Source organism: Anomaloglossus baeobatrachus, chromosome 3 (assembly GCF_048569485.1).
Source record: "Anomaloglossus baeobatrachus isolate aAnoBae1 chromosome 3, aAnoBae1.hap1, whole genome shotgun sequence".
Taxonomy (NCBI): Eukaryota; Metazoa; Chordata; class Amphibia; order Anura; family Aromobatidae; genus Anomaloglossus; species Anomaloglossus baeobatrachus.
This window is the reverse complement of record NC_134355.1, coordinates 32846400-32872471: the sequence shown is the minus strand read 5'-3', so window position 1 is coordinate 32872471 and position 26072 is coordinate 32846400. Positions and strand designations below refer to the sequence as shown.

The 26072-nt window shown below is 50.9% G+C and overlaps 1 protein-coding gene across 2 annotated transcripts in view; it reads right to left on the bottom strand.

The window, feature by feature from the left end:
* The window catches only part of RAB3GAP2 (RAB3 GTPase activating non-catalytic protein subunit 2), a 172326-nt gene that overhangs the window by 28449 nt on the left and 117805 nt on the right, over positions 1–26072 (bottom strand). The window contains exons 17-25 of one of the 2 annotated variants that reach the window (XM_075339111.1): positions 25368–25432; positions 25155–25245; positions 23422–23549; positions 21170–21383; positions 20669–20766; positions 19449–19554; positions 19015–19175; positions 17467–17695; positions 17197–17382 (exon numbers count right to left, since the gene is read on the bottom strand). In XM_075339111.1, coding sequence (XP_075195226.1) covers positions 17197–17382; positions 17467–17695; positions 19015–19175; positions 19449–19554; positions 20669–20766; positions 21170–21383; positions 23422–23549; positions 25155–25245; positions 25368–25432 — 1278 coding nt within the window. The remainder of the gene's footprint in view (positions 1–17196; positions 17383–17466; positions 17696–19014; positions 19176–19448; positions 19555–20668; positions 20767–21169; positions 21384–23421; positions 23550–25154; positions 25246–25367; positions 25433–26072) is intronic. The other variant, XM_075339112.1, reaches the window with a different exon arrangement.

Below are 26072 nucleotides of genomic sequence, written 5' to 3'. Positions count from 1 at the left end.
GACTTTCTAGCGATCATGCTGCACAGCGGGAAACAAAGGACCTAAGAATGGTCCTGAACGATTTGTAGCGATCAGCAACTTCACAGCAGGGGCCAGGTCGCTGATGTGTTTCACACACTGCAATGTCGCTGGGGAGGTCGCTGTAACGTCACAAAACCGGTGACGTTACAGCGATGTTGTTTGCGATGTTGCAGTGTGTAAAGCCACCTTAAGAGTAACAAGAGAAATCCCAGTGGAGTGAATTCATTAACCCCTTCAGCCCCCGGGCACTTTCCGTTTTTGCGTTTTTGTTTTTTGCTCCTTTTCTTCCAAGAGCCGTAACTTTTTTATTATTCCGTCAATCTTGCCATATGAGGGCTTGTTTTTTGCGGGACGAGTTGTACTTTTAAATGAAATCATAAGTTTTACCATATAGTGTACTGGAAAACGGCAAAAAAATTCCAAGTGCGGAAAAATTGCAAAAAAAGTGTGATGGCACAATAGTTTTTGGGATATTTTATTCACGGTGTTCACTATATGGTAAAACTGATGTCTGGGTGTGATGCCTCAGGTCGGTGCGAGTTTGTAGACACCAAACATGTATAGGTTTACTTGTATCTAAGGGGTTAAAAAAAATTCACAAGTTTGTCCAATAAAAGTGGCGCACGTTTTGCGCCATTTTCCGAAACACGTAGAGTTCTTATTTTTTGGGATCTATGGCTCAGTGATGGCTTATTTTTTGCGTCTCGAGCTGACGTTTATAATGGTACCATTTTTGCGCAGATGCTACGTTTTGATCGCCTGTTATTGCATTTTGCGCAAAACTTGCGGCGACCAAAAAACGTAATTTTGGCGTTTGGAATTTTTTTGCCACTACGCCGTTTACCAATCAGAATAATTGATTTTATATTTTGATAGATCGGGCATTTCTGAACGCGGCGATACCAAATATGTGTATATTTATTTATTTTTTAACCCTTTAATTTTCAATGGGGGGGAAAGGGGGGTGATTTGAACTTTTAGGTTTTTTGTTTTTTTTTTTATTTTTTAAAACTTTTTTTTTTACTTTTTTTTTTATTTTACTAGTCCCCCTAGGGGGCTATAGCAATCAGCAATCCGATCGCTGATCGCTATCTGCTGATCACAGCAATACCGCTGTAATCAGCAGATTCACTCACTTTGGTTTTCCCTCTGCTCTCGGCCGAGGGAAAATGAAAGTGAAAGATCATAGCAGCAGGCGTCATCACATGACCCTGTGCTACGATGGCAACCACCGATAGTCACGTGATAACACACGTGACTTCCGGTGGGGGCGGCGGTAAGTAACAAACATGGCCGCGCGCATTTAAATCTTGCTGCCAGACTTTGGCAGCAAGATTTAAGGGGTTAATGGCCGCGGGTGGAAGCGATTCCACCCGCGGCTAGCAGGCACACATGTCAGCTGTTGAAAACAGCTGATATGTGTGCCGATCCACGCCGCCTGCCCGCGGCAGGGGGCGGGGCTTAACGGGACACGATCTATGACGGATAGATCCGTCCAAGGTCGTGAAGGGGTTAAACCAGAATTTATTGTTCTACTAAAAGGAGAAGGACACCGCTGGGGCAAATTTTTACTTTTATATACCGTATTTTTCAGATTAGAAGACGCACTTTTCCTCCCAAAAATTTGGGAAGAAAAAACGGATTTTTGTGTACTCACCGTAAAATCATTTTCTCTTAGCCATCATTGGGGGACACAGGACCATGGGTGTTATGCTGCCTATCCATAGAAGGACACTAAGGAGATGCAAAAGCATAGCTCCTCCTCTGCAGTATACACCCCCTGGCCGGGGCCAGGCAAGCTCAGTTTTAGTACACAAGCAGTAGGAGAAAAAACCAGTAAAAACTTCTCAACAGAGGAACATGAGAAAAAAAAAAAGTCATAACCAAATAAGGTACTGAGAGAACCAAGGCCCAATAGGGCAACAGGGTGGGTGCTGTGTCCACCAATGATGGCTAAGAGAAAACGATTTTACGGTGAGTACACAAAAATACGTTTTTCTCTGACGCCTCATTGGGGGACACAGGACCATGGGACGTCCTAACGCAGTCCATGGGTGGGAAACAGAAAAGAAGACAACACAACCCAAGGACTAGGAACCAGTCCCAGACAGCCTGGAGCGCCTACTGAGAGAGGTGCTCTACTGCAGTTTGCAGAATTGTCCTACCCAGATTTGCCGCAGTTGAAACCTGGGTATGGACTCTGTAATGCTTTGAAAACGTATGTAGGCTAGACCAGGTCGCAGCCTTACACACCTGTTCCACTGAAGCCTGATGCCGAATGGCCCACGAAGCGCCAACTGCTCGCGTGGAATGAGCCCGCAGCCCACTAGGAATGGGCTTGAGTTGCAGGCGGTAGACTTCCTGGATCGCAGAGCGAATCCAGCGAGCCAGCGTCGCCTTTGAAGCTGCCTGTCTCTTCTTAGGCCCCTCAGGAATGACGAACAAAGAGTCAGTTTTCCTAAAGGGGGCTGTCCTGGATATGTAATATCTGAGAGCTCTGACGAGGTCTAACGAATGCAGAGACCTTTCCACCCTATGAACTGGGTGTGGACAAAAGGAAGGCAGGACAATGTCCTCGTTCAAATGAAACAGGGTAAAAACCTTTGGAAGAAAATACGGAAGGGGGCGCAGAACCACCTTGTCCTGGTGAAAGATCAGAAAAGGCTCGCGGCAGGAGAGTGCTGCCAGCTCCGAAACCCGTCTGATGGACGTAATTGTCACTAAGAATGTTACCTTCCAGGACAGAAGAGCAAGGGAGGATTCCTTGAGGGGTTCAAAGGGAGACCTCTGGAGACCGTCCAGAACGAGGTTGAGGTCCCATGGTTCCAGCGGCCGTTTGTACGGGGGAACTAGATGGGAAACGCCCTGGAGGAAGGTCTTGACTTGCGGTTTTTGAGCCAGGCGGCATTGGTAGAAGACTGAGAGCGCTGAGACCTGCCCTTTAAGGGAACTGAGAGCCAACCCCGCTTGCAAGCCAGACTGTAGAAAGTCGAGAATTCTGGGGATGGCCAGAGGCATAGGCTGGACGTTAGTTTCCCTGCACCAGGAAAGGAAGATTTTCCACGTACGGTGGCAAGTACGGGATGAAGGCCGGCTTTCGGGCGCTGATCATGGTGGCAATAACCGCAGGGGAGAATACCGCTCTTGTTAATACCCAGGTCTCAATGGCCATGCCGTCAGCTTCAAGGCTCTGGAGTTCTGTTGGGAAATGGGCCCTTGGGTCAGCAAGTCTGGGATGTCTGGAAGGCGCCACGGTGAGTCTGTGAGCATTTGTACTAATTCGGCGTACCAGGCGCGCCTGGGCCAGTCCGGTGCTATCAGTATCACCGGGACCCCCTCTGCCTTGATCTTCCTGATTACCCGCAGCAGCAGGGGTAGAGGTGGAAATATGTAAGGCAGGCGGAAGTGGTGCCAGGAGCAGACTAGAGCATCCGCGCCGATGGACTGCGGGTCGCGTGACCTGGCTATGAACGCGGGTACCTTTGCATTCAACCTTGAGGCCATTAGGTCTCATATCACTGATCCCGTCGATTCGGCCCAGCTGAAGATCTTGTGGGCCTCGAGATAAGCCGCTTTGCTGCGGGTGCCCCCCTGCCGATTGATATAGGCTACAGCTGTCGCATTGTCCGATTGGACTCGAATCTGACGACCCGCTAGCAGAGGGCAAAACGCTCTGAGCGCGAGGAAGATCGCGCAGAGTTCCAGGATGGGAAGGAAAGACTCCTGGGGCGTCTAACGTCCTTGAGCAGTGTGGTGCCGGTACACTGCTCCCCAGCCTAGGAGGCTGGCGTCCGTGGTCAGGACCAGCCAGTTCACTGGGAGAAAAGATCTCCCCTTTGATAGGGATGAGGACCGAAGCCACCAGCGGAGGGCGTACCTGACTGAAGGCGTCAGGTGAAGATGTCTGTCCAGGGAGAAGGGGCTCTTGTCCCAGGCCGCTAGAAGGGCTAGCTGCAGTGGGCGGAGGTGCAGTTGAGCAAAGGTCGAACTGACCCATCCCTTTTGGGGACCACAAAGAGGTTGGAATAAAACCCCCCGAACTTCTCGTCGTCTGGGACAGGTATTATCACTCCTGCTGTTTGGAGCGAGTGGATTGCTGAGAAAAAAGCTTTGCGTCGTTTTCGAGTCTTTGGGGGGTTTGAGAGAAAGAACCGACTCGGGGGTCGGGTCCGAAATTCTATGTGGTAACCGGAAGACACAAGGTCTCGCACCCATTTGTCGTCTGAGGCGGCAGCCCAGATGTGTTGAAAGAGCCGCAGTCGACCTCCTACCATGAGTGTGTTTTCCGGGGCGCCGAAGGAGTCATGAGGGGGGAAAACGTCGTGGCCGAGTCTCCCTAGTCCTGGACTGTTTCGGTCTAGTCTGCCATGACGAAGTGGGTTTCGAGGAGAGCTGAGAAGGTCGGTCCCTGCGTAGTCCGCGGCTGGTGGCGTGGACAGAACGGGATGTCGACCAACCAAATGAGTTCCGAAAGGAGCGGAACGAGGACTGTGGACGTCTGGTGAAGGACGTCCTGGACTTCAGCTGGGGGAGGGAGGTACTCTTTCCTCCCGTGGCGTCAGAAATGAGCTTGTCCAGACGTTCGCCAAACAATCGGTCTGGAAAAAAGGGAAGGCCCGTGAGAGACTTCTTGGAGGCAGAATCCGCTCGCCATTGTCGGAGCCAGAGAGCTCTACGGATGGCTATGGTATTTGAGGCGGCAAACGCTGCACAGGTAGCAGCGTCCATGGAGGCCTGGATAAGGTACTCCGCCGCAGCGGCAATTTGAGCTGTTACCTCTGTGAAGGTATGAGTGAACTGGGATTCCTCAAGTGAAGTGTTAAGGGAGTCTGCCCAGACCGAGATAGCCTTTGCACAGAGGCAAAGGAGGGCGAGAGGGAGAAACCCGCAGCCTCAAAAGCAGAGCGGGTGAGGTGCTCCACCTGTCTGTCTGTCGGGTCCTTGATGGAAGAACCATCGGGTAAAGACAGGAGCGTCTTTGTGGTAAGGCGGGAGACCGGGGGGGCGACCGAGGGCAGATCGGCCCAGCCCTTAGGGGCAGGTGAGGCTTAAGGGTACCGGGACTCCATGAATTTTCGGTTACCGAAGCGCCTGTCAGGCTTCTCCCTTCGCTTTGTGAGGATATCCTGAAACTCTAGGTGATCAGCGAAAACCTTTTGGGGTTTCCTTGCCCTCTTAAAGGAGACCGCATGGTCAGTGGTAGTGGATGGGGGATCCTCCACATGCAGAGTTTGGTTGATTGCTGCTATAAGGGAGTCTACTGCAGTTTGATCATCTGGGGAGGCTGAAACCAAGGAATCTTCCTGGTACAAACAGCATTCTCCCTCCTCCAGCTCTTCAGAAGCCATGGAGCGTGTGGGAGAGCCTGCCCTGTGTGCTCCCGAGGGAGAGCCAGCTGGAGACACCCGGCCGTGTGCTCTTTTCCTGATCCCTGCAACCGGTGAAGCATGTGCCCGGATTACCTCAGAAGGATCCTCCATAGGGGTATCCTCAGGCTGCGTTCCGTCCAAGGACCCAGAAGGGTGTGGAGGACGACATTGCATAGCCAGAACCAGGTTCTGTGACAGTTTTTCCATGGATTGGGACAGAAACTGTGCTCATTCCGGTGGGCTGGGAGCCCTAGGCTCTGGGCTGCTGGTTGCGGCGGTGGTGGCAGGGGGGGGGGGGCTATAGGGGCACAGGACTCACAGAGAGAAGAGGTGTGTTTACGTGGTAGCTCAGAGTGGCAGGCAGTGCAGGCTGAATAATAGACTATGTGGGCCTTAGTACTCTTAGTGCCCTTAGATTTCTGCATGTTCCTAATAGGAGTATGCCAGGAGGGGGAGCAATGCTCAGCAGAGCTACAATTGAAGCAAGCACCTCACCAGAATCAGGCGATGGCCCTGTCCTCAGGAAGGATTAAGCTCTATGAAGATCTTTGCACGCTTTCCTGATGGGGCGGGGCTTATCGCGGCCGCAGGGGGGGGGGGCTTAGCGCTAAAAGAGTGGGAAGATGAGTCAGTGTGCCCCCTCCTGCTGTGGTTAGTAAAAAAAAAGAATTTTGTTTACTTACCGTAAACTCTTTTTCTTATAGTTCCGTATTGGGAGACCCAGACATTGGGTGTATAGCTTCTGCCTCCGGAGGACACACAAAGTACTACACTCAAAAGTGTAGCTCCTCCCTCTGAGCTTATACACCCCCTGAAGAACCAGATCTAGCCAGTTTAGTGCAAAAGCTGAAGGAGAATAGCCACCCACAAGTAAAAACAGAGCAAGAACCGGAACAACCGGAGACTCTGTCTACGACAACAGCCGGTGATAACACGCGGAACAAGAAACTGCCAACAGGCAACAGGGAGGGTGCTGGGTCTCCCAATACGGAACTATAAGAAAAAGAATTTACGGTAAGTAAACAAAATTCTCTTTTTCTTTATCGTTCCTATGGGAGACCCAGACATTGGGACGTCTCAAAGCAGTCCATGGGTGGGAATAAACAGAAAAACTGAGAAGTAGGCGGAGCCTAACTTCACAAGTGGGCGACAGCCGCCTGAAGGATGCGTCTGCCCAAGCTCGCATCTGCCGAAGCATGAGCATGCACTTGGTAGTGCTTTGAAAAGGTATGCAGGCTAGTCCAAGTGGCAGCCTGACAGACTTGCTGAGCCGTAGCCTGGTGCCTGAAAGCCCAAGAGGCACCGACAGCTCTGGTCGAGTGTGCCTTGATTCCCGGCGAGAGAGGCACTTGAGAACACTGGTAGGCATCCGAAATGGTTGACCTAATCCAACGGGCTAAGGTCGGCTTAGAAGCAGAGAGGCCCTTACGCCGACCTGTGGTTAGCACAAAAAGAGAGGTGCACCGCCTAAGAGCAGCGGTGCGAGACACATAGATCCGGAGCGCCCGCACCAGATCCAGAGTATGCAACGCTTTTTCAAAGCGATGAACAGGAGCCGGACAAAAGGAAGGTAAAGTAATGTCCTGGTTAAGGTGGAAAGGAGAAACCACCTTAGGGAGAAAGTCCGGAGTCGGACGGAGAACCATCTTGTCTTGATGAAAAACCAAAAAAGGTGACTCCGAAGAGAGCGCAGCCAAATCAGAGACTCTCCTGAGGGAAGTTATGGCCACTAGAAAGACCACCTTCTGTGAAAGACGAAACAAAGAAACCTCCCTAAGAGGCTCAAAGGGGGGTTTCTGCAAAACCGTGAGAAACAAATTGAGGTCCCAGGGATCCAAGGGCCGCCGGTAAGGCGGGATGATGTGAGACGCACCTCGCATGAAGGTGCGGACCTGAGCCAGCCGGGCAATACGCCGCTGGAACAGAACTGACAAAGCTGAGACTTGTCCCTTCAGAGAGTTGAGGGGCAGTCCAAGTTGCAGACCGGACTGTAGAAAAGACAGAAGGGTCGGCAAGGAAAAAGGCCAAGGAGAATGCCCGGAAGAGCGACAACAGGACAGGAAAATCTTCCAAGTCCTGTGATAGATCTTGGCAGAGGAAGACTTACGGGCCCGAGTCATAGTGGAGATGACTTCAGGGGGGATACCAGAAGCCGTCAAGATCCAGGACTGGTTTTGGTTTGTGGCATGGAAGTACTCTTCCCGCCAGTAGCTTCCTTAATAATTTCATCCAGCTGTTCACCGAACAGCCTGGACCCAGCAAAAGGGAGTCCAGCAAGGAACTTCTTTGAGGAGGCATCTGCCTTCCACTCTCGAAGCCACAGGATCCTGCGGATAGCAAGGGAATTAGCCGAAGCCACCGCAGTGCGGTGAGAAGCTTCCAGCATGGCAGACATGGCATAGGATGAAAAAGCTGAAGCTTGGGAAGTTAAGGTAACCATTTCGGGCATAGATTCCCTGGCGAGGGAATGCATCTCCTCTAGAGAAGCAGAGATGGCTTTGAGAGCCCACACTGCTGCAAAAGTTGGGGAGAACGAGGCCCCTGCCGCCTCATATACAGATTTGGCCAGAAGGTCGACCTGGCGGTCAGTGGAATCCTTAAGAGAGGTGCCATCAGCCACTGATACAACGGTCCGGGCTGAGAGTCTAGACACCGGGGGGTCTACCTATGGTGAATGAGCCCACTCCTTGACCACCTCAGGTGGAAATGGAAACCGGTCATCAGAACCACGCTTTGGGAAGCGTTTGTCAGGACAGGCCCTAGGCTTGGTCACAGCGGCCTGAAAACTGGAGTGGTTAAAGAACACACTCTTTGTCCTTTTAGGCGCCTCCTGAACACAAAGCGATAAACTGGCTAGATCTGGTTCTCCAGGGGGTGTATAAGCTCAGAGGGAGGAGCTACACTTTTGAGTGTAGTACTTTGTGTGTCCTCCGGAGGCAGAAGCTATACACCCAATGTCTGGGTCTCCCATAGGAACGATAAAGAAAAAAAAAAACAGTGGGAAGGGAGCTTCTGAGTTTTCCTCCCTCTCCCTACAGTCAGCACACAGCTTGTCACCAGTGGTTATCAGCCGGCTTTTTGCTAGAGCAAATAAACAGAGCAGATAATAAACAGTGTGAGTCCCTGAGCCCTGGGCCCTCCCCCTGCCACGGGAAATTATCTGCAAGACTTTCTGCAAACAGCAGAACTTCCCCCTCCTCCAGCCAGCAAGCTAGAGAAAGTTAACACTGTGTGTGCAGGATCCTTGGGGCTCTCCTCCTGCACATAATAAATACTGTAAATGTCCTGGGGGCCTTCCCTGCAGCGTCTTTTCTCCCTTTGTCTGGGAAACCAGTCAGGGGGGATCTCACCTTAAAACACTGCTTTCCAGGCAGTGAAAATAGCAGAGTCAGCTTGCTGTGTCGGTGTCATATTCAACTCAGAGCCTGCAGAGAGGGGCTGAGGATTGGGCTATAGGGCACAGGCCTCTACCCTGGGCTTTGGAAAATCGGTGTCTGTGGAACCCGTCGTCCAGAATCCAGCGTCGCGGGAGGGGGTACGTGTAGGCAACACTTCACGTTCTCGCCCGTTGATGGTAGTGGGAGATCGGTCCCAAAAGGAAACCGTCGCCCTCAAAAAATAACAAACCTTGAAATGAAGTGCCTCCTACAAACACTAAGCTAAAACTGGGCTTGCCTGGCCCGGCCAGGGGGTGTATACTGCAGAGGAGGAGCTATGCTTTTGCATCTACTTAGTGTCCTCCTATGGATAGGCAGCATAACACCCAAGGGCCTGTGTCCCCCAATGAGGCGTCAGAGAAATGAGGGGTGCGTCTTACAATCTGAATGTAGCTTTCCAGGAGGTGGAGAATAGGAGCTGTGCTGGCAGCTGGGGCCCGTGCTGGCTGTGTGGAGCAGGGTAGTGCGGCGTGTTCCAGATGCTCTGTCAACAGTGTGGGCTTCAAAGAAATGGCGCCCGGAGTCGGTGCTTGCGCAGATGGAGCTCTCGGCTCAAGATCTCATCTGCGCATGCGCCGCCTCTGGATCATTGATGTCCCAGCAGCGGACTTAAGGAAAATGGCACCTGGAGGTGGCACGTGTGCAGATGAGATCTCAGCTTGCCTTTGAGCTCAATCTGCGCATGCGCCACCTCTGGGCGTCATTTCTTTGAAGCCCGCACCGCTGCCAGAGCATCTGGGAATGGGACACACTTAGGACAGACCCGACAGCCAGGGCAGACCACGCAGCACCTGCAGCATTGTCCTACTCCAGCACCGTCCCTGCCTCCTGTGTCCCCGCTCCACCGGTGGCATCCCCCTCTGGTAAGACACCAACAGAGTATAAGACAGACCCCTTTTACTTTCTAAATTTGGGGTGCGTCTTATAAAACGAAAAATACGGTAAATGCTGTATTTTTGGCTAAAGATCATTTTTTGCATTCCTCTTTCATTAAAAATTTGGCACTGTTTCCATCCTACAGAAATGGTGTTTTACGGTCATTTGCTGGCTGCAGAATGAGTTATCTGAGAATCCATCAGTGAACTCGCTCTTATGCTCGTGTTTAAAATTTATCTAACTTCTCAACTTTCACATTGAGCTCAGAAGACGGTTATAAACACGAGCATAAGAGCGCGCTCACTGATGGATTCTCAGATAACTCATTCTACAGCTAGCAATAGACTGAAGCTACTGAAGTCAAATAGAGCAATATTTTTAATTACACCCAATTGCAAAAATGATTTTAGCCAAGTGCATAAAAAAAATGTTTCCTAAGAGGTGTCCCTATCCCTTAAAAAGCGCAAACAGAATCACTTACATGTTTTGTGCCCTTATTCCTACAACTAATCACTTTAAAAGCCTGAATTGTGCAGCAGCTTCTGCTTATGGTGCATTAACTGTCAAGGGAGGAATTTGGGTGAAGGCTGCTAATGGAGTCTTCGTTTGGGATATCAGAGACAGTGTCGTATTAGCTATATATCAGTGCCGATATTTCAATGTATCCGACAATGAATACACGAGACATGTTCTCCTTGAGCCAGCGTCATCAACTGAACTTGTGTATTGCAAGACACCCAATTATACAGTTTGCATCTCTAACCTTGAAGGTAGACAGGGAGTACTTTTACTCCTTAATTTCTCACAGCGCAGTTTGTTTCTTGTACATTCTTTCTGTGTGAAAGCTGATAAGCCTTTGCAGCTTCACATTCTGGCTTCATTATCTTTGGTTAACTCCTTCATGACTATACAGCTTTGAATAGGGAGTATTATAGATCTGTGCAATTGCTACACAGACGGATTATTATACAACTACATCTACATTTTGATTATTTACATACACAGATATACTTATTACGTTTAATCAAACATACTACAGCTCAGACCACCTTCACATAACCAGAGCAATAAATACTTCACACGGTGCACAGAAATGCTCAGACTAGTTGCTGCTTCCTTCCCAGCCCCCATCTACACTTACTCAGCAGTAGCAGTGAAGAAGGGAATTTTGTTTACTTACCGTAAATTCCTTTTCTTCTAGCTCCAATTGGGAGACCCAGACAGTGGGTGTATAGCTACTGCCTCTGGAGGCCGCACAAAGAACTACACTTAAAAGTGTAAGGCCCCTCCCCTTCTGGCTATACACCCTCCCGTAGGAGTACGGATTCCTCAGTTTTAGTACCAAAGCAAGAAGGAGGAAAGCCAATAACAGTTTCAAAAACAAATTCAATCCGATAACAAGATCGGAGAACTTAAGAAACAACATGAACAACATGTGCACCCGAAAAACGAAACCCTAAGAACAAATAGGGCGGGTGCTGGGTCTCCCAATTGGAGCTAGAAGAAAAGGAATTTACGGTAAGTAAACAAAATTCCCTTCTTCTTTTTCGCTCCTAATTGGGAGACCCAGACAGTGGGACGTCCAAAAGCAGTCCCTGGGTGGGTAAAAAGATACCACATGAACGGGCTGTCAGACAGCCTCTTCCTACAGGTGGGCCACCGCCGCCTGAAGGACCTGTCTACCTAGGCTGGCATCTGCCGAAGCGTAGGTATGCACTTGATAGTGTTTGGTAAACGTGTGCAGACTCGACCAGGTAGCCGCCTGGCACACTTGCTGAGCCGTAGCCTGATGCCGCAATGCCCAGGACGCACCCACGGCTCTGGTAGAATGGGCCTTCAGTCCAGATGGAATCGGAAGCCCAGCAGAACGGTATGTGTGAAGAATTGGTTCCTTGATCCACCGCGCCAGGGTGGATTTGGAAGCTTGCGATCCCTTATGCTGACCAGCGACTAGGACAAAGAGCGCATCAGAACGGCGTAGAGACGCCGTGCGAGAAATGTAAATCCTGAGTGCTCTCACCAGGTCCAACAGATGTAAACCCTTTTCAAATTGGTGAACTGGATGCGGACACAAAGATGGCAAAGTGATATCCTGATTGAGATGAAAGGAAGAAACCACCTTGGGAGAAAACTCTGGAATTGGACGCAGTACTACCTTGTCTTGGTGAAACACCAGGAAGGGAGATTTGCAAGATAACGCCGCTAGCTCGGACACTCTTCGAAGAGATGTGACCGCCACAAGAAAAACTACCTTTTGTGAAAGCCGAGAAAGGGGAACCTCTTTCAAAGGCTTGAAAGGCGGCTTCTGGAGAGCAATGAGAACCTTGTTCAGATCCCAGGAACGATATGACAAACTCCTTGGAGAAACGTGCGTACTTTAGAAAGCCGTGCCAAGCGCTTCTGAAAGAATACGGATAGCGCGGAGACTTGACCCTTAAGAGAGCTAAGCGACAAACCTTTTTCCAACCCAGACTGCAGGAAGGAAAGAAAAATTGGCAATGCAAATGGCCAGGGAGAAAACCCTTGAGCCAAGCACCACGCTAAGAATATCTTCCACGTCCTGTGATAGATCTTAGCTGAGGATGGTTTTCTAGCCTGTCTCATTGTGGCAACAACTTCATGAGATAAACCTGAGGCCGCTAGGATCCAGGACTCAATGGCCACACAGTCAGGTTCAGGGCCGCAGAATTCAGATGGAAAAACGGCCCTTGAGACAGCAAATCTGGACGGTCTGGTAGTGTCCACGGTTGGCCTACCGTGAGGTGCCACAGATCCGGGTACCACGCCCTCCTTGGCCAGTCTGGAGCGACGAGAATGGCGCGGCGGCAGTCGGACCTGATTTTGCGGAGCACTCTGGGCAACAATGCCAGAGGTGGGAACACATACGGTAGCCGGAACTGCGACCAATCTTGAACTAAGGCGTCTGCCGCCAGAGCTCGGTGATCGTGAGACCGTGCCATGAAAACCGGGACTTTGTTGTTGTGCCGTGACGCCATCAGATCGACGTCCGGCATCCCCCAGCGGCGACAGATCTCCTGAAACACGTCCGGGTGAAGGGACCATTCCCCTGCGTCCATGCCCTGGCGACTGAGAAAGTCTGCTTCCCAGTTTTCTACGCCTGGGATGTGGACTGCGGATATGGTGGATGCCGTGTCTTCCACCCACGTCAGAATCCGCCGGACTTCCTGGAAGGCTTGCCGACTGCGTGTTCCCCCTTGGTGGTTGATGTATGCCACCGCTGTGGAGTTGTCCGACTGAATTCGGATCTGCTTGCCTTCCAGCCACTGTTGGAAGGCTCGCAGGGCAAGATAGATTGCTCTGATTTCCAGAACATTGATCTGCAGGGTGGACTCTTCCTGAGTCCACGTCCCCTGAGCCCTGTGGTGGAGAAACACCGCTCCCCACCCTGATAGGCTCGCATCCGTCGTGACCACTGCCCAGGACGGGGGAAGGAACGACTTTCCCTGTGACAATGAGGTGGGGAGAAGCCACCAACGCAGAGAGTCCTTGGCAGTCTGAGAGAGGGAGACAGTCCTGTCGAGGGACGTCGATTTCCCGTCCCATTGGCGTAGAATGTCCCATTGTAGAGGGCGCAGATGAAACTGCGCGAACGGGACTGCCTCCATTGCTGCTACCATCTTTCCTAGGAAATGCATGAGGCGCCTCAGTGAGTGCGACTGGCTCTGAAGGAGAGATTGCACTCCAGTCCGTAGCGAGCACTGCTTGTCCAGTGGAAGCCTCACTATCGCTGAGAGAGTATGAAACTCCATGCCAAGATAAGTCAGAGATTGGGTCGGGGTTAGATGAGACTTTGGAAAGTTGATAATCCACCCGAAACTCTGCAGAGTGTCTAGTGCCACCTTCAGACTGTGTTGGCATGCCTCTTGAGAGGGTGCCTTTATAAGCAGGTCGTCTAGATACGGGATGACCGAGTGACCCTGCGAGTGCAGAACAGCTACTACTGCTGCCATGACTTTGGTGAAGACCCGGGGGGCTGTTGCCAGACCGAAAGGTAACGCTACGAACTGTAGGTGTTCGTCGTGTATGACGAAGCGTAGGAAACGCTGATGCTCTGGTGCAATCGGCACATGGAGATACGCATCTTTGATATCTATTGATGCTAGAAAATCTCCTTGAGACATTGAGGCTATGACGGAGCGTAGGGATTCCATCCGGAACCTCCTGACTTTTACGTGTCTGTTGAGCAACTTTAGATCCAGGACGGGTCGATACGATCCGTCCTTTTTTGGGACCACAAACAGATTGGAGTAAAAACCGTGACCTTGTTCCTGAAGAGGGACGGAGGTCACCACTCCTTCCGCCTTTAGAGCGGCCACCGCCTGCAACAGAGCATCGGCTCGGTCTGGTGGTGGAGAAGTTCTGAAGAAACGAGTTGGCGGACGAGAACTGAACTCTATCCTGTACCCGTGAGACAGAATATCCCTCACCCAACGGTCTTTGACGCGTGACAGCCAAATGTCGCCAAAGTGGGAAAGCCTCCCACCGACCGCGGGTGTGGGAATCGGAGACCGCAAGTCAGGAGGACGCCGTCTTGGCAACGGTTCCTCCGGCTGTCCTTTTTGGGCGTGACTGAGACCTCCAAGAATCTGAGCGTCTCTGGTCTTTTTGAGTCTTTTTTGACGAGGCGAATTGGGACCTGCCCGGTCCTCGAAAGGACCGATAACCAGACTGACCCTTCCTCTGTTGGGGTTTGTTTTGTCTGTGTTGCGGTAAGGATGAGTCCTTACCCTTGGAGTGTTTGATGATTTCATCCAAACGCTCTCCAAACAATCGGTCACGAGAAAAAGGCAAATTGGTTAAGCACTTCTTGGAATGAGAATCTGCTTTCCAATGTCTCAACCACAGGGCCCTACGCAAAACAACGGAGTTGGCTGACGCCACTGCCGTGCGGCTTGTAGCGTCAAGAACAGCATTAATCGCGTACGACGCGAATGCCGCCATTTGCGAGGTCAATGGTGCTACCTGCGGGGCAAATGCACGTGTGACAGAGTCGACTCGCGCAAGCCCGGCTGAGATAGCTTGGAGTGCCCATACGGCCGCAAAAGAAGGCGCTAATGACGCTCCAATCGCTTCATAGATGGATTTCAGCCAGAGCTCCATCTGCCTGTCAGTGGCATCTTTAAGTGCCGCTCCATCTTCAACTGCAACCAAGGATCTAGCTGCAAGCCTGGAAATTGGAGGATCCACTTTTGGACACTGGGTCCAACCCTTGACTACCTCAGGGGGAAAAGGGTAGCGTGTATCTTTAAGCCGTTTAGGAAAACGCCTTTCAGGATAAGCGTGGGGTTTCTGGATTGCGTCTCTAAAGTCAGCGTGGTCCAGAAAAGTGCTTAATGTACGCTTAGGGTATCTGAAATGGATTCTCTCGTGCTGCGAAGCTGACTCCTCTACAAGAGGAGCTGGTGGGGAAATATTTAACATCTTATTGATGTTAAATATAAGATCATTAACTATGGCGTCACCATCTGGTGTATCTAGATTGAGAGCGGTCCCAGGATCAGAATCCTGATCAGTTACGTCCGCCTCATCACCCATAGATTCATCTCGCTGGGACCCTGACCATTGAGATGAATGTGAAGGCCCGTCATAGCGAGCCCGCTTAGGCTGCCCGGGGCCATCGTCCGAGTCAGAGTCTTCACCCTGAGGTGTATATGCCCGTCCCGGAGCTTGGAGCTGAGGGGGACCAGGGGGCAATGATTGCACAGTGTCCGTGGCCTGAAGTACAGGCCTAGCTCGCAATGTGTCAAGAATTTGTGACATAGTGAGAGACATTCTGTCAGCAAAAGCTGCAAACTCAGTTCCTGTCACCTGGACAGCATTCACAGGTGGTACACCCTGGGTCACGTCCAGCAGAGGTCCCGACTGTGCAAGCGCCGCAGGGGCCGAGCACTGCACACAATGGGGGTCCGTGGAGCCTGCCGGTAGAAAAGTCCCACATGCGGTGCAGGAAGCATATAATGTCTGTGCCTTGGCACCCTTGCGTTTTACGGACGACATGCTGCTGGCTCTCTGCAATGTGAGAGAGTCTATAGCCAAAGGGCGACCAGCGCTATGTAAAACCAAGTATTTGTAGAAACAAAATACTAAGAATACTACTGGCACAAGAGGGGGTGAGCCCTGAGGGCTGCTTACCGCCCGCTGAATAGCGGGTAAGAGGCGCAGAATTCCTTGTCTGGGTCTCCCCGGCTCCCCTCTGCAGCTCAGCGTGTCAGCAGGAATGGCTGCCGGCGTCTGTGGAGAGGGGCGGTCCGTGGGAGTTCCCAAACAAAAGTGCGGGAAACAGTGTCCCCTCTGTGCCGATTGTGAGGGCTGGAGTATGTAAAAACGACTCCAGCCCTCGGCGCTGATGCACTGGCCAGCGTCCCGCCCCTCTCCTGACTGGCAGGTCTGGGGGCGGGAACGAACGGAAGCAGGCCGCAAAAGCCGGGGACTCGAGTTATCAGCGCGGCCGCCGTAAAAGCGCGGGCCGCGCTGAAGTCCCCGGCGCACCACAAGTGCCAGCCGCGCCGCAGTCCTAGCGGCCGGCGTGACCGATTCCCCGAAGTGGCCAGCGTCCCGCCCCTCTCCTGACTGGCAGGTCTGGGGGCGGGAACGAACGGAAGCAGGCCGCAAAAGCCGGGGACTCGAGTTATCAGCGCGGCCGCCGTAAAAGCGCGGGCCGCGCTGAAGTCCCCGGCGCACCACAAGTGCCAGCCGCGCCGCAGTCCCAGCGGCCGGCGCGACCGATTCCCAGAAGTGTGCCTGCTTCAGCGAAGCTGAATGAGGCCATGGCACAAGCGCCGTAGCGCTGATGTCCCCCGGCGCACTACAACACCCAGCATGCTGCGGTGTGAGCGCCAAATGCACGGGGACACAGAGTACCTTGAGGAAGCAGGGCCATGTCCCTGATGTACTCCGCTCCATCCAGCATCTTCTCCAGGGGCTGTAGATGGAGCACGGTCTCAGTGCCTGGAGACCAGTAAATCCCACTTCACCCAGAGCCCTGTAAAAAGGGATGGGGAAGGAATCAGCATGTGGGCTCCTGCCGCCGTACCCGCAATGGGTACCTCAACCTTACAAACACCTCCGACATACAGTGGGGTGAGAAGGGAGCATGCTGGGAGCCCTGTATGGGCCCTCTTTTCTTCCATCCGACATAGTCAGCAGCTGCTGCTGACTAAAAACAATGGAGCTATGCGTGCGTGTCTGACCTCCTGCGCACAAAGCTAAAACTGAGGAATCCGTACTCCTACGGGAGGGTGTATAGCCAGAAGGGGAGGGGCCTTACACTTTTAAGTGTAGTTCTTTGTGCGGCCTCCAGAGGCAGTAGCTATACACCCACTGTCTGGGTCTCCCAATTAGGAGCGAAAAAGAAAGAGCCGTATACTGAAGTCCCTCTTAATCCCTTGTATGTGCATGGATTAGGATTATATCCACATATAAATACCCTTCTGTGATATCTTTGTACAAATTAATGGCATTCATGGAGTTACCTTGACCTTCCTCCTTGGCATCTTCTGATCTTGGCGTCTCCACTATGGCCACCGTCATGCTGCCGATGTCCTCCGGCTCCTGTGCACGTTGCTCCTCTGAGTCCCTCTTCTCCTGGGCAAGCTTTAATAACCCCGGGCAAATGTCTTGTTTAAACACCCACTTGGCCACGGTGTCCGCTACGCCCCCTGGAAACAATAAGACATAGTAAAGGCTCTAATATGCTGTATAGTCGTAGGAGCTTCATGTGATATATCGCCGGCTCCGTTCACCTTTGCCGCCTTCCAGAAGCTTCTTAACGGAAAGTTTCCCAAGCGGCTCCACCTGCAGGGAGGATATTTTACTCGTCTTCTTCAGGCCCTTGCAGTGCAGCAGAGTCTGGAGGATCAGACAGTCTTCCAGCTGCTTCAATAAAAGCTTCCAGTACTCCGTGTCCAAGGACAGCGCTTCCCAGGAGTCCGTCATGGACTCGCCATCATCCTCCTGCAATGATTTCGGAAACTAGGAGAAGATCTAATGTCAGGTGAGTGGGAAGGAGCGGACACGACTTATGTAGAAATTATTCTCTATTTGCAGCAAAGAGGTGCAAAGCCTGAGAGCCAAAAGCAAGGCAGCAGCAGCATTGAGACGTCAGCGGCTATAATACCAGCAGAGCTCAACATCTGTCGTCCCGACTATACAGAATAGCTGCTCCGCATAATAGTGAGAATAATGGCCACCGCCGTCACCTACATAAGCTATTAGTGCACCAGCTCTTAGAACGTGACCAGTTTTGGCACATAATATATCTGTGCATAGGAGAAGCTAGCGGCAATTACTGTATTTTTCGGATTATAAAAACACACTTTTACTTCCAAATATTTGGGAGGAAAATGATGTGAGCATCTTAGCTTACCGGGGGGTGGTGGAGAAGGGTCACAGGAGGCAGGGCAATGCTGTGCGCTGTGGGCGCTGATCTGTGCGGCGGGCGGGCAAGCGAGGCTCTGTGCGGCGGGCGGGCAAGCGAGGCTCTGTGCGGCGGGCGGGCAAGCGAGGCTCTGTGCGGCGGGCGGGCAAGCGAGGCTCTGTGCGGCGGGCGGGCAAGCGAGGCTCTGTGCGGCGGGCGGGCAAGCGAGGCTCTGTGCGGCGGGCGGGCAAGCGAGGCTCTGTGCGGCGGGCGGGCAAGCGAGGCTCTGTGCGGCGGGCGGGCAAGCGAGGCTCTGTGCGGCGGGCGGGCAAGCGAGGCTCTGTGCGGCGGGCGGGCAAGCGAGGCTCTGTGCGGCGGGCGGGCAAGCGAGGCTCTGTGCGGCGGGCGGGCAAGCTAGGCTCTGTGCGGCGGGCGGGCAAGCGAGGCTCTGTGCGGCGGGCGGGCAAGCGAGGCTCTGTGCGGCGGGCAGGCAGCGAGGCTTGGGCAATTCAGAAGATGTAGGCCATAAGTAAGGCAGTAATGGCGCTTAGAGTTGGCGCATGCTGATGGAGCTCTCGGCTCAATCTCTTATCTATACACGCGCCGACTCTGGCCACCATTTCTTTGAAGCCCGCACCGCCGATGTCTTCAGAATGGCCAGTGCCTCAGTGAGCACCAGCACACAACAGCGTCAGCCGTCCCAGCAGAGTAGTGCACGGTGCCGCAGCACAGCTCCGCAGTGAGCATCTGGGCCCCCATCTGTACCGCCCACAGCATCGACCTGCTCCACCACCGCCCCTGCCTCCTGTGACCCCACCAGATTATAAAACAGACCCCATATTTTTTTTTCTCTTTACCTTTTTTCATCTCTAATTTGGGGTGCGTCTTATAAAACGAAAAATAAGGTACTTCATATTGGAAGCTGTGCACTTACCTTCTTCTCTGCCAGGGCGTTGGTGATGTTGGCAGCCACGGAGTGCCCAACATGGGCAGACAATAAAGCAGCTCCATTGCTGGTGGACTGGACACAAGCAGTTCGCATTTGCTGCCACCAGGGGGAGACTGATTGCAAATCCCAAGTCTCATCTATGGCCACTAATTGGGAAAAAAATAGCGGTTACTCCAATGTGTACCCCAATAGTAGAACTCTGCGCCCCCTTTTGTACTCTATTCAGAATCATCACCCTTATTTTTGTGGCACAAGCCATCACTTTTATTGATCCCCATCTATCAGGTTTATTATGTAAAAGAAAAAATTCCCCCAAAACTTTATGTCAAAACAAGATAAAAATTCCCAGATATTTCCTACCCCTTAAAAACAAATGAGTGGTCCCTGGGGCTCCGAATCCCCCTTCTCCCGGCACACACCTTTCATGCTGCTTAGTCGGGACAGCATGTTATGGAGACAGCACAAGGACTGCGAGTTCTCCAGGATCTCCCGCTCCTTCCAGAGCCAGACTTTGAGCAGCAGAGACTGCAACAAGACACAGAGTGAGGAAACAAGGGGCACGGGCGAGGAAACAAGGGGCACGGGCGAGGAAACAAGGGGCACGGGCGAGGAAACAAGGGGCACGGGCGAGGAAACAAGGGGCACGGGCGAGGAAACAAGGGGCACGGGCGAGGAAACAAGGGGCACGGGCGAGGAAACAAGGGGCACGGGCGAGGAAACAAGGGGCACGGGCGAGGAAACAAGGGGCACGGGCGAGGAAACAAGGGGCACGGGCGAGGAAACAAGGGGCACGGGCGAGGAAACAAGGGGCACGGGCGAGGAAACAAGGGGCACGGGCGAGGAAACAAGGGGCACGGGCGAGGAAACAAGGGGCACGGGCGAGGAAACAAGGGGCACGGGCGAGGAAACAAGGGGCACGGGCGAGGAAGCAAGGGGCACGGGCGAGGAAGCAAGGGGCACGGGCGAGGAAGCAAGGGGCACGGGCGAGGAAGCAAGGGGCACGGGCGAGGAAGCAAGGGGCACGGGCGAGGAAGCAAGGGGCACGGGCGAGGAAACAAGGGGCACGGGCGAGGAAACAAGGGGCACGGGCGAGGAAACAAGGGGCACGGGCGAGGAAACAAGGGGCACGGGCGAGGAAACAAGGGGCACGGGCGAGGAAACAAGGGGCACGGGCGAGGAAACAAGGGGCACGGGCGAGGAAACAAGGGGCACGGGCGAGGAAACAATGGGCAACAGCGAGGAAACAATGGGCAACAGCGAGGAAACAATGGGCAACAGCGAGGAAACAATGGGCAACAGCGAGGAAACAATGGGCAACAGCGAGGAAACAATGGGCAACAGCGAGGAAACAATGGGCAACAGCGAGGAAACAATGGGCAACAGCGAGGAAACAATGGGCAACAGCGAGGAAACAATGGGCAACAGCGAGGAAACAAGGGGCAACAGCGAGGAAACAAGGGGCACAGCATTAGTTTTATTCTATGGATCACTGGAATCCCACAAGCCGGACCCCACTGATCATAAAATGATAACGCATTCTCCCTTTACAGGATGTGAACGGTCACTTAATTTCTTTCCGTGGAGCTTACTTCGCACCGTGCTGCAATACCGTGAGCTGATTGTAAAGCACATGTCGTACCAGTAATAGCTGTGGGCCGAGTCCGGCCTTCTCCAAGGTCTCGCACATCTCCTGCGTGGAGCATTCGCCGTGGAGACACTTCCAAAAAAAGAAGCTTCCTGTGCAAAATACAATGACTCATAGTCACACGGAGCTCAGACGCCATTAACGCTGCATAACAATCATGTACAAGGAGAAATACTGATCCTCACACATTAATCTGTAACTATATATACTCCCTCAGATTCTCGGAAGGAAGATTTAAAAGGGGTATTCTCTAAATGAACATAATGTCACCTAAATCCAGAGATTACGGCAGGACTGGCCACCCATCTAATATGTATGGAGGTGTCCCGACTCTTGAAAGAATGGTGGGGCATATTGGATTCCAACATGCCCAATCCTTTGTTCTCCCAGCTACAAAGCCGCCTCCAGAGATGCCCGGCAGCCACTTATTTCCCACCAGTTCTGGTAAAAGCTTCTCTTGTTAGGATACATCTGGTGCTGCTGGGATCCGCTCACCTAATGCAATGTACTCCTCGTCACTTATCTTCTTCACGTGGATGACCTCCTGCTCACACTCCAGATACTCCAGGAACGCCCTGACCGGTAACACACCATGTTCATCGTCAGCAAAGCGGACGCCGGTTCTCGTGTGCTCCTGCCTGTAGTTTCGGATTAAAGTCTGCAGCCTTGTCAGCTCGTCCTCCGCCAGCCTCAGGAGCAGGGCCTGATCCTGAAGGGGGGGGGAGACCAAAAAGCAAAAACTGAGCTATCATGGACACTACAGTCAAGTCATTATGGCCAATCAGTGGTTAATATGGGCAACGCTGCTCATTCTTTTCCCCACGACTCTTAATATGCTGCCACCCAAGTAAAAAAGATGCCATCGGACGGATTTTTTTTTTTTTCAGCATTTTCTCCAAAATCCCAAATGACAGGAGGGCTCATTGGCAGAGCCCCATTGCAAAGTGGTCTTCCGGCTGCAAACGTGAAGTCCTGTTTGCATATTTTCCATCCTGAAACATTTTATACCGGCCCAATGTCAGAAATCTGACCATTTCTGCTTTACATTCTACAGGATTAGCTCCAGTCAACGGGGCGAGATAACGTGGAGATGGTCCGTCCGCTTTTCCTTGCAGATTCCACAGATATATGTAATGCGCCTTAGTTTTGCATTAATTTTTCCTCTGATTGCAAAAAAAAAAAAATTTTGCAGCCTGTGAATGGAGTTTGTGGAAATTTCATGCACAGAGTTAACCCCTTAACGACCCATGACGTACTGGGTACGTCATGGATCGCGTGAGGTTAATCCCCGCCCCCTGCCGAGGGCAGGTCACGGCGATCCGCGCACATATCAGCTGTTTTCCACAGCTGACAAGGGTGCCTGCTAGCCGCGGGTGGAATCGCTTCCACCCGCGATTATTAACCCCTTCTATCTCGCTGCCAAAATCTGGCAGCGAGATGTATATGCGCGCCGCCATTACAGTGACTTACCCCACCCCCCCCCCCTTCGGAAGTCACGTGACATGATCACGTGACTTTCAGTGGTTGCCATGGTAGCACAGGGTCATGTGATGACGCCTGTAGCTAACATGAGTAATTTCCTCTCAATCCCGGAATACAGCCGGCATTGAAAGTAAAGCACCATATCTGCTATTTACAGCTCTGTAGCTGAGATCTGCAGATAGTGCAGAGCGATCGGATTGCTGATCGCTATAGCCCCCTAGGGGGACTAGTAAAATAAAAATAAAAAAAAAAAAAAGTAAAAAAAAGTTTTAAAAAATTAAAAAAACCTAAAAGTTCAAATCACCCCCTTTCACCCCATTGAAAATTAAAGGGTTAAAAAAAATAAAAAATATACATATATTTGGTATCGCTGCGTTCAGAAATGCCCGATCTATCAAAATATAAAATCAATTAATCTGATTGGTAAATGGCGTAGCGGCAAAAAAAATTCCAAATGCCAAAATTACGTTTTTTGGTCGCCGCAAATATTGCGTAAAATGCAATAACAGACGATTAAAACGTAGCATCTGCGCAAAAATCGTACCATTAGAAACGTCAGCTCGAGACGCAAAAAATAATCAGTCAATGGAGCAATAGATCCAGAAAAATGAGAACGCTACGGGTTTCGGAAAATGGTGCAAAACGTGCGCCACTTTTTTTTGGACAAGCTTGTGAATTTTTTTTAACCCCTTAAATACAAGTAAACCTATACATATCTGGTGTCTACAAACTCGCACCGACCTCAGGCGTCACACCCACACATCAGTTTTACCATGTAGTGAACACTGAATAAAATATCCCAAAATCTATTGTGCGATCACAGTTTTTTTTGCCATTTTTCCGCACTTGGATGGTTTTTTTTTCCGTTTTCCAGTACACTATATGGTAAAACTTATGGTTTCATTTAAAAGTACAACTCGTCCTGTAAAAAAACAAGCCCTTATATGGCAAGATTGATGGAAAAATAAAAAAGTTACGCCTCTCGGAAGAAGGGGAGCAAAAAACAAAAACGCAAAAACGGAAAGTGCCCGGGGGCTGAAGGGGTTAAATTATCACCAGATCCAGCGTCTGAACTTTTCCATATGGAAAGAGCTGATCAGGATGGGGGGGCTGGGATCTATTGGTTGGTCCTACCCCTATAAATGTGGCTGAAATACCTCTTTAAAAGCAAAATTAATTAATTTCAGGATATTCCTGACAAATAAAACCCTTGAAAACCGATCCTGTGCAGTTTTTCTCCTCCTTGTCTAGTGATAGGTTCTTACTTTGGTAGATGGTGAGGCATCGGCGTCCACTGCGACACAGCGGATGTTTTGCACAGATGAATAGAGGTGAAGAAGTTTTAGTTTGTTCTCGCAGAACCCAAGGAGACCCTCGTCCACGTACTCCACCTCTGCAGGGAAAGAGAATTTGTTGTGTGCGGGTCCATCTCCACCATCAATATACCATATTTTTCGGATTATAAAATGCACTTTTTCATCCCCAAAATTTGGGAGGAAAATGAGGGGGTGCGTCTTATAATCCAAATGTAGCTCACCGGAAAGTGGTGGAGACTCTGGGTGACAGGAGGCAGGGGCGATGCTGCAGGCGCTGTGCTGCGGGAGGTGAGACAGGGGCCATCCTGAAAAGGTCAATGGTGCGGGGCTTCAAATAATGGCGCCTGGAGTCGGCGCATGCGCAGATGGAGCGCTCGGCTCAAGATCTCATCTGTATACGTGCCGCCTCCGGCTCACTGATCTCCCAGCAGCGGACTTAAGGAAAATGGCGCCCTGAGTCGGTGCGTGTGCATATGCGATCTCGGCTTGTTATTGAGCTAACAGCCCAATCTGCGCACACGCCGACTCCGGGCGCCATTTCTTTGCAGCACTCACACCTCCGACAGTTTCTGGATGTGAGCATCCGGGACACCCGCCGCATCGCCCTACTCCACCACCGCTCTCACCCCCCCTAGTAAGACACCACTAGATTATAAAACAGACCTCAATTTCTTTTTAACGCTAAACTTGGGGTGCGTCTTATAATCCAGTGCGCCTTATAAATTGGAAAAAAAGGTAAGTACATGGAGAGCTAAATCCCTTTTAAACTGCACAATTATCATGCAGGAGTCTTCCCAGGAGCGCTTGTTTCACGCTCAGTGCAAATAGGCTGCTGATCACTCGCTCGTCGGGTGAGATGATAATTTGTGCTGCCCAAAAAAAAAAAAAAGTGTCCGTCTCTTACTGAAACTACACTAAAACATGGTGTACTCTGGTATCCACAGAGGGATCAAGTCTGCAAGGGAGGAGCAGTGTTTTTCTTTAGGTGTAATTCTTAGCATCAGCCTCCTGGTGGCAGCAGCTTCCCCCCAATGAAGCGACTGAGAATGTGGAGGTCGCCTGAGCTGTAGTTTGTTTGTTTAAAATGTAATAAGAATATCTGTGTATGTAAATAATCAAAATATAGATGTAGTTGTATAATTATCTGTCTGTCTATGTAGCCATCGCAAGGACCCATAATATAATTCTAAGCTGTATAGTCATGAAGGGGTTAACTAAAGATAAAGAAGCCAGAATGTGAAACGTGCAAAGTCTTATCAGTAGATTCGCACAGAAAGAATGTACAAGAAACAAACTGCGCTGTGAGAAATTAAGGAGTAAAAGTACTCCCTGTTTAGCTTCAAGGCCGAAGTAGCTTTTCTGTATAATTGGATCTATCGAATACACGAGTCAGTGGATGACGCTGGCTCAAGGAGAGCATGTCTGTGTGTTCATTGTCTGATACATTGATATATCGGCACTGGTATACAGCTAATACGGCACCATCTCTGTATCCCAAACGAAGACTCCATTAGCAGTCTTCACCCAAATTCCTCCCTTGACAAGAACAGATTGCTGATCACTTGCTTGTCGGGTGAAATGATCTTTTGAACCAAACCCCGAAGCCTCTTTTTTCCAGCATATGTAATGATCGTAGACGACCCCAGTTATAAAGGCGCGAGTTGTCAATGTCAGCCAGGTACCTTGACTCCTGAGAGAGTCCAGCAAGGTCTGTGTGATGCTGGTAAGGCAGGGGAGGGGGACACGCTCACTGGCAAGGAGGCTTTCCAAGGCCTAAATATGGACGATAAGAAAAAAAAAAAAAACACCATTATGTCAATATTCATTGTGTAATAAAACAAAAGGCACAGGAGGTTTAAAAAAAAAACAAAAAAAAAAACGAACAAGCACGTTACCTGTTTCTTAGTGGCCGGATATTTAATATCCAGGAGAATCTCCTTTGATTCTGCTTCTAAGCGCTCTACAACATAGGAGGAGATATAAGTAAATATAAGTCATTATTAATTATATGTTATATCAAACTTTTGTCCTACGTTTTTCATTTATCAACAAACAGGTTTAATCCAATCTCATTATTAGTTATTATATGGTGTTGGTCGCTTGATCCACACAATTTCTACATTGAAGTCAGTAGAACAGTAGCTCCCCCTAGTGGTGACTGCAGATAGGATTTTATTGTTTATAGGGGTCGGTTTACATGAAAACATAGGATAGGCCATGAATGTCTGATAGTCATACGTCTCCACAAGTGGGGTCTCACAAACCAGTCCTTTCTGATAAGGGGATGAATAGAGGTGGCCACCGCAGCTAATTTCCCTTTACATGGATCTTTAAGATTTATGGCAAATCCATAGGGTGCGAGTTAAATATCTGACAGAAGGATCCCACCTTTGGGATCACTACCTATGACAAAAAAGAGAATTTTATTTACTTACCGTAAATTCTTTTTCTTTTAGTTCCGTATTGTACCCAGACATTGGGTGTATAGCTTCTGCCTCCGGAGGACACACAAAGTACTACACTCAAAAGTGTAGCTCCTCCCTCTGAGCTTATACACCCCCTGGAGAACCAGATCTAGCCAGTTTAGTGCAAAAGCTGAA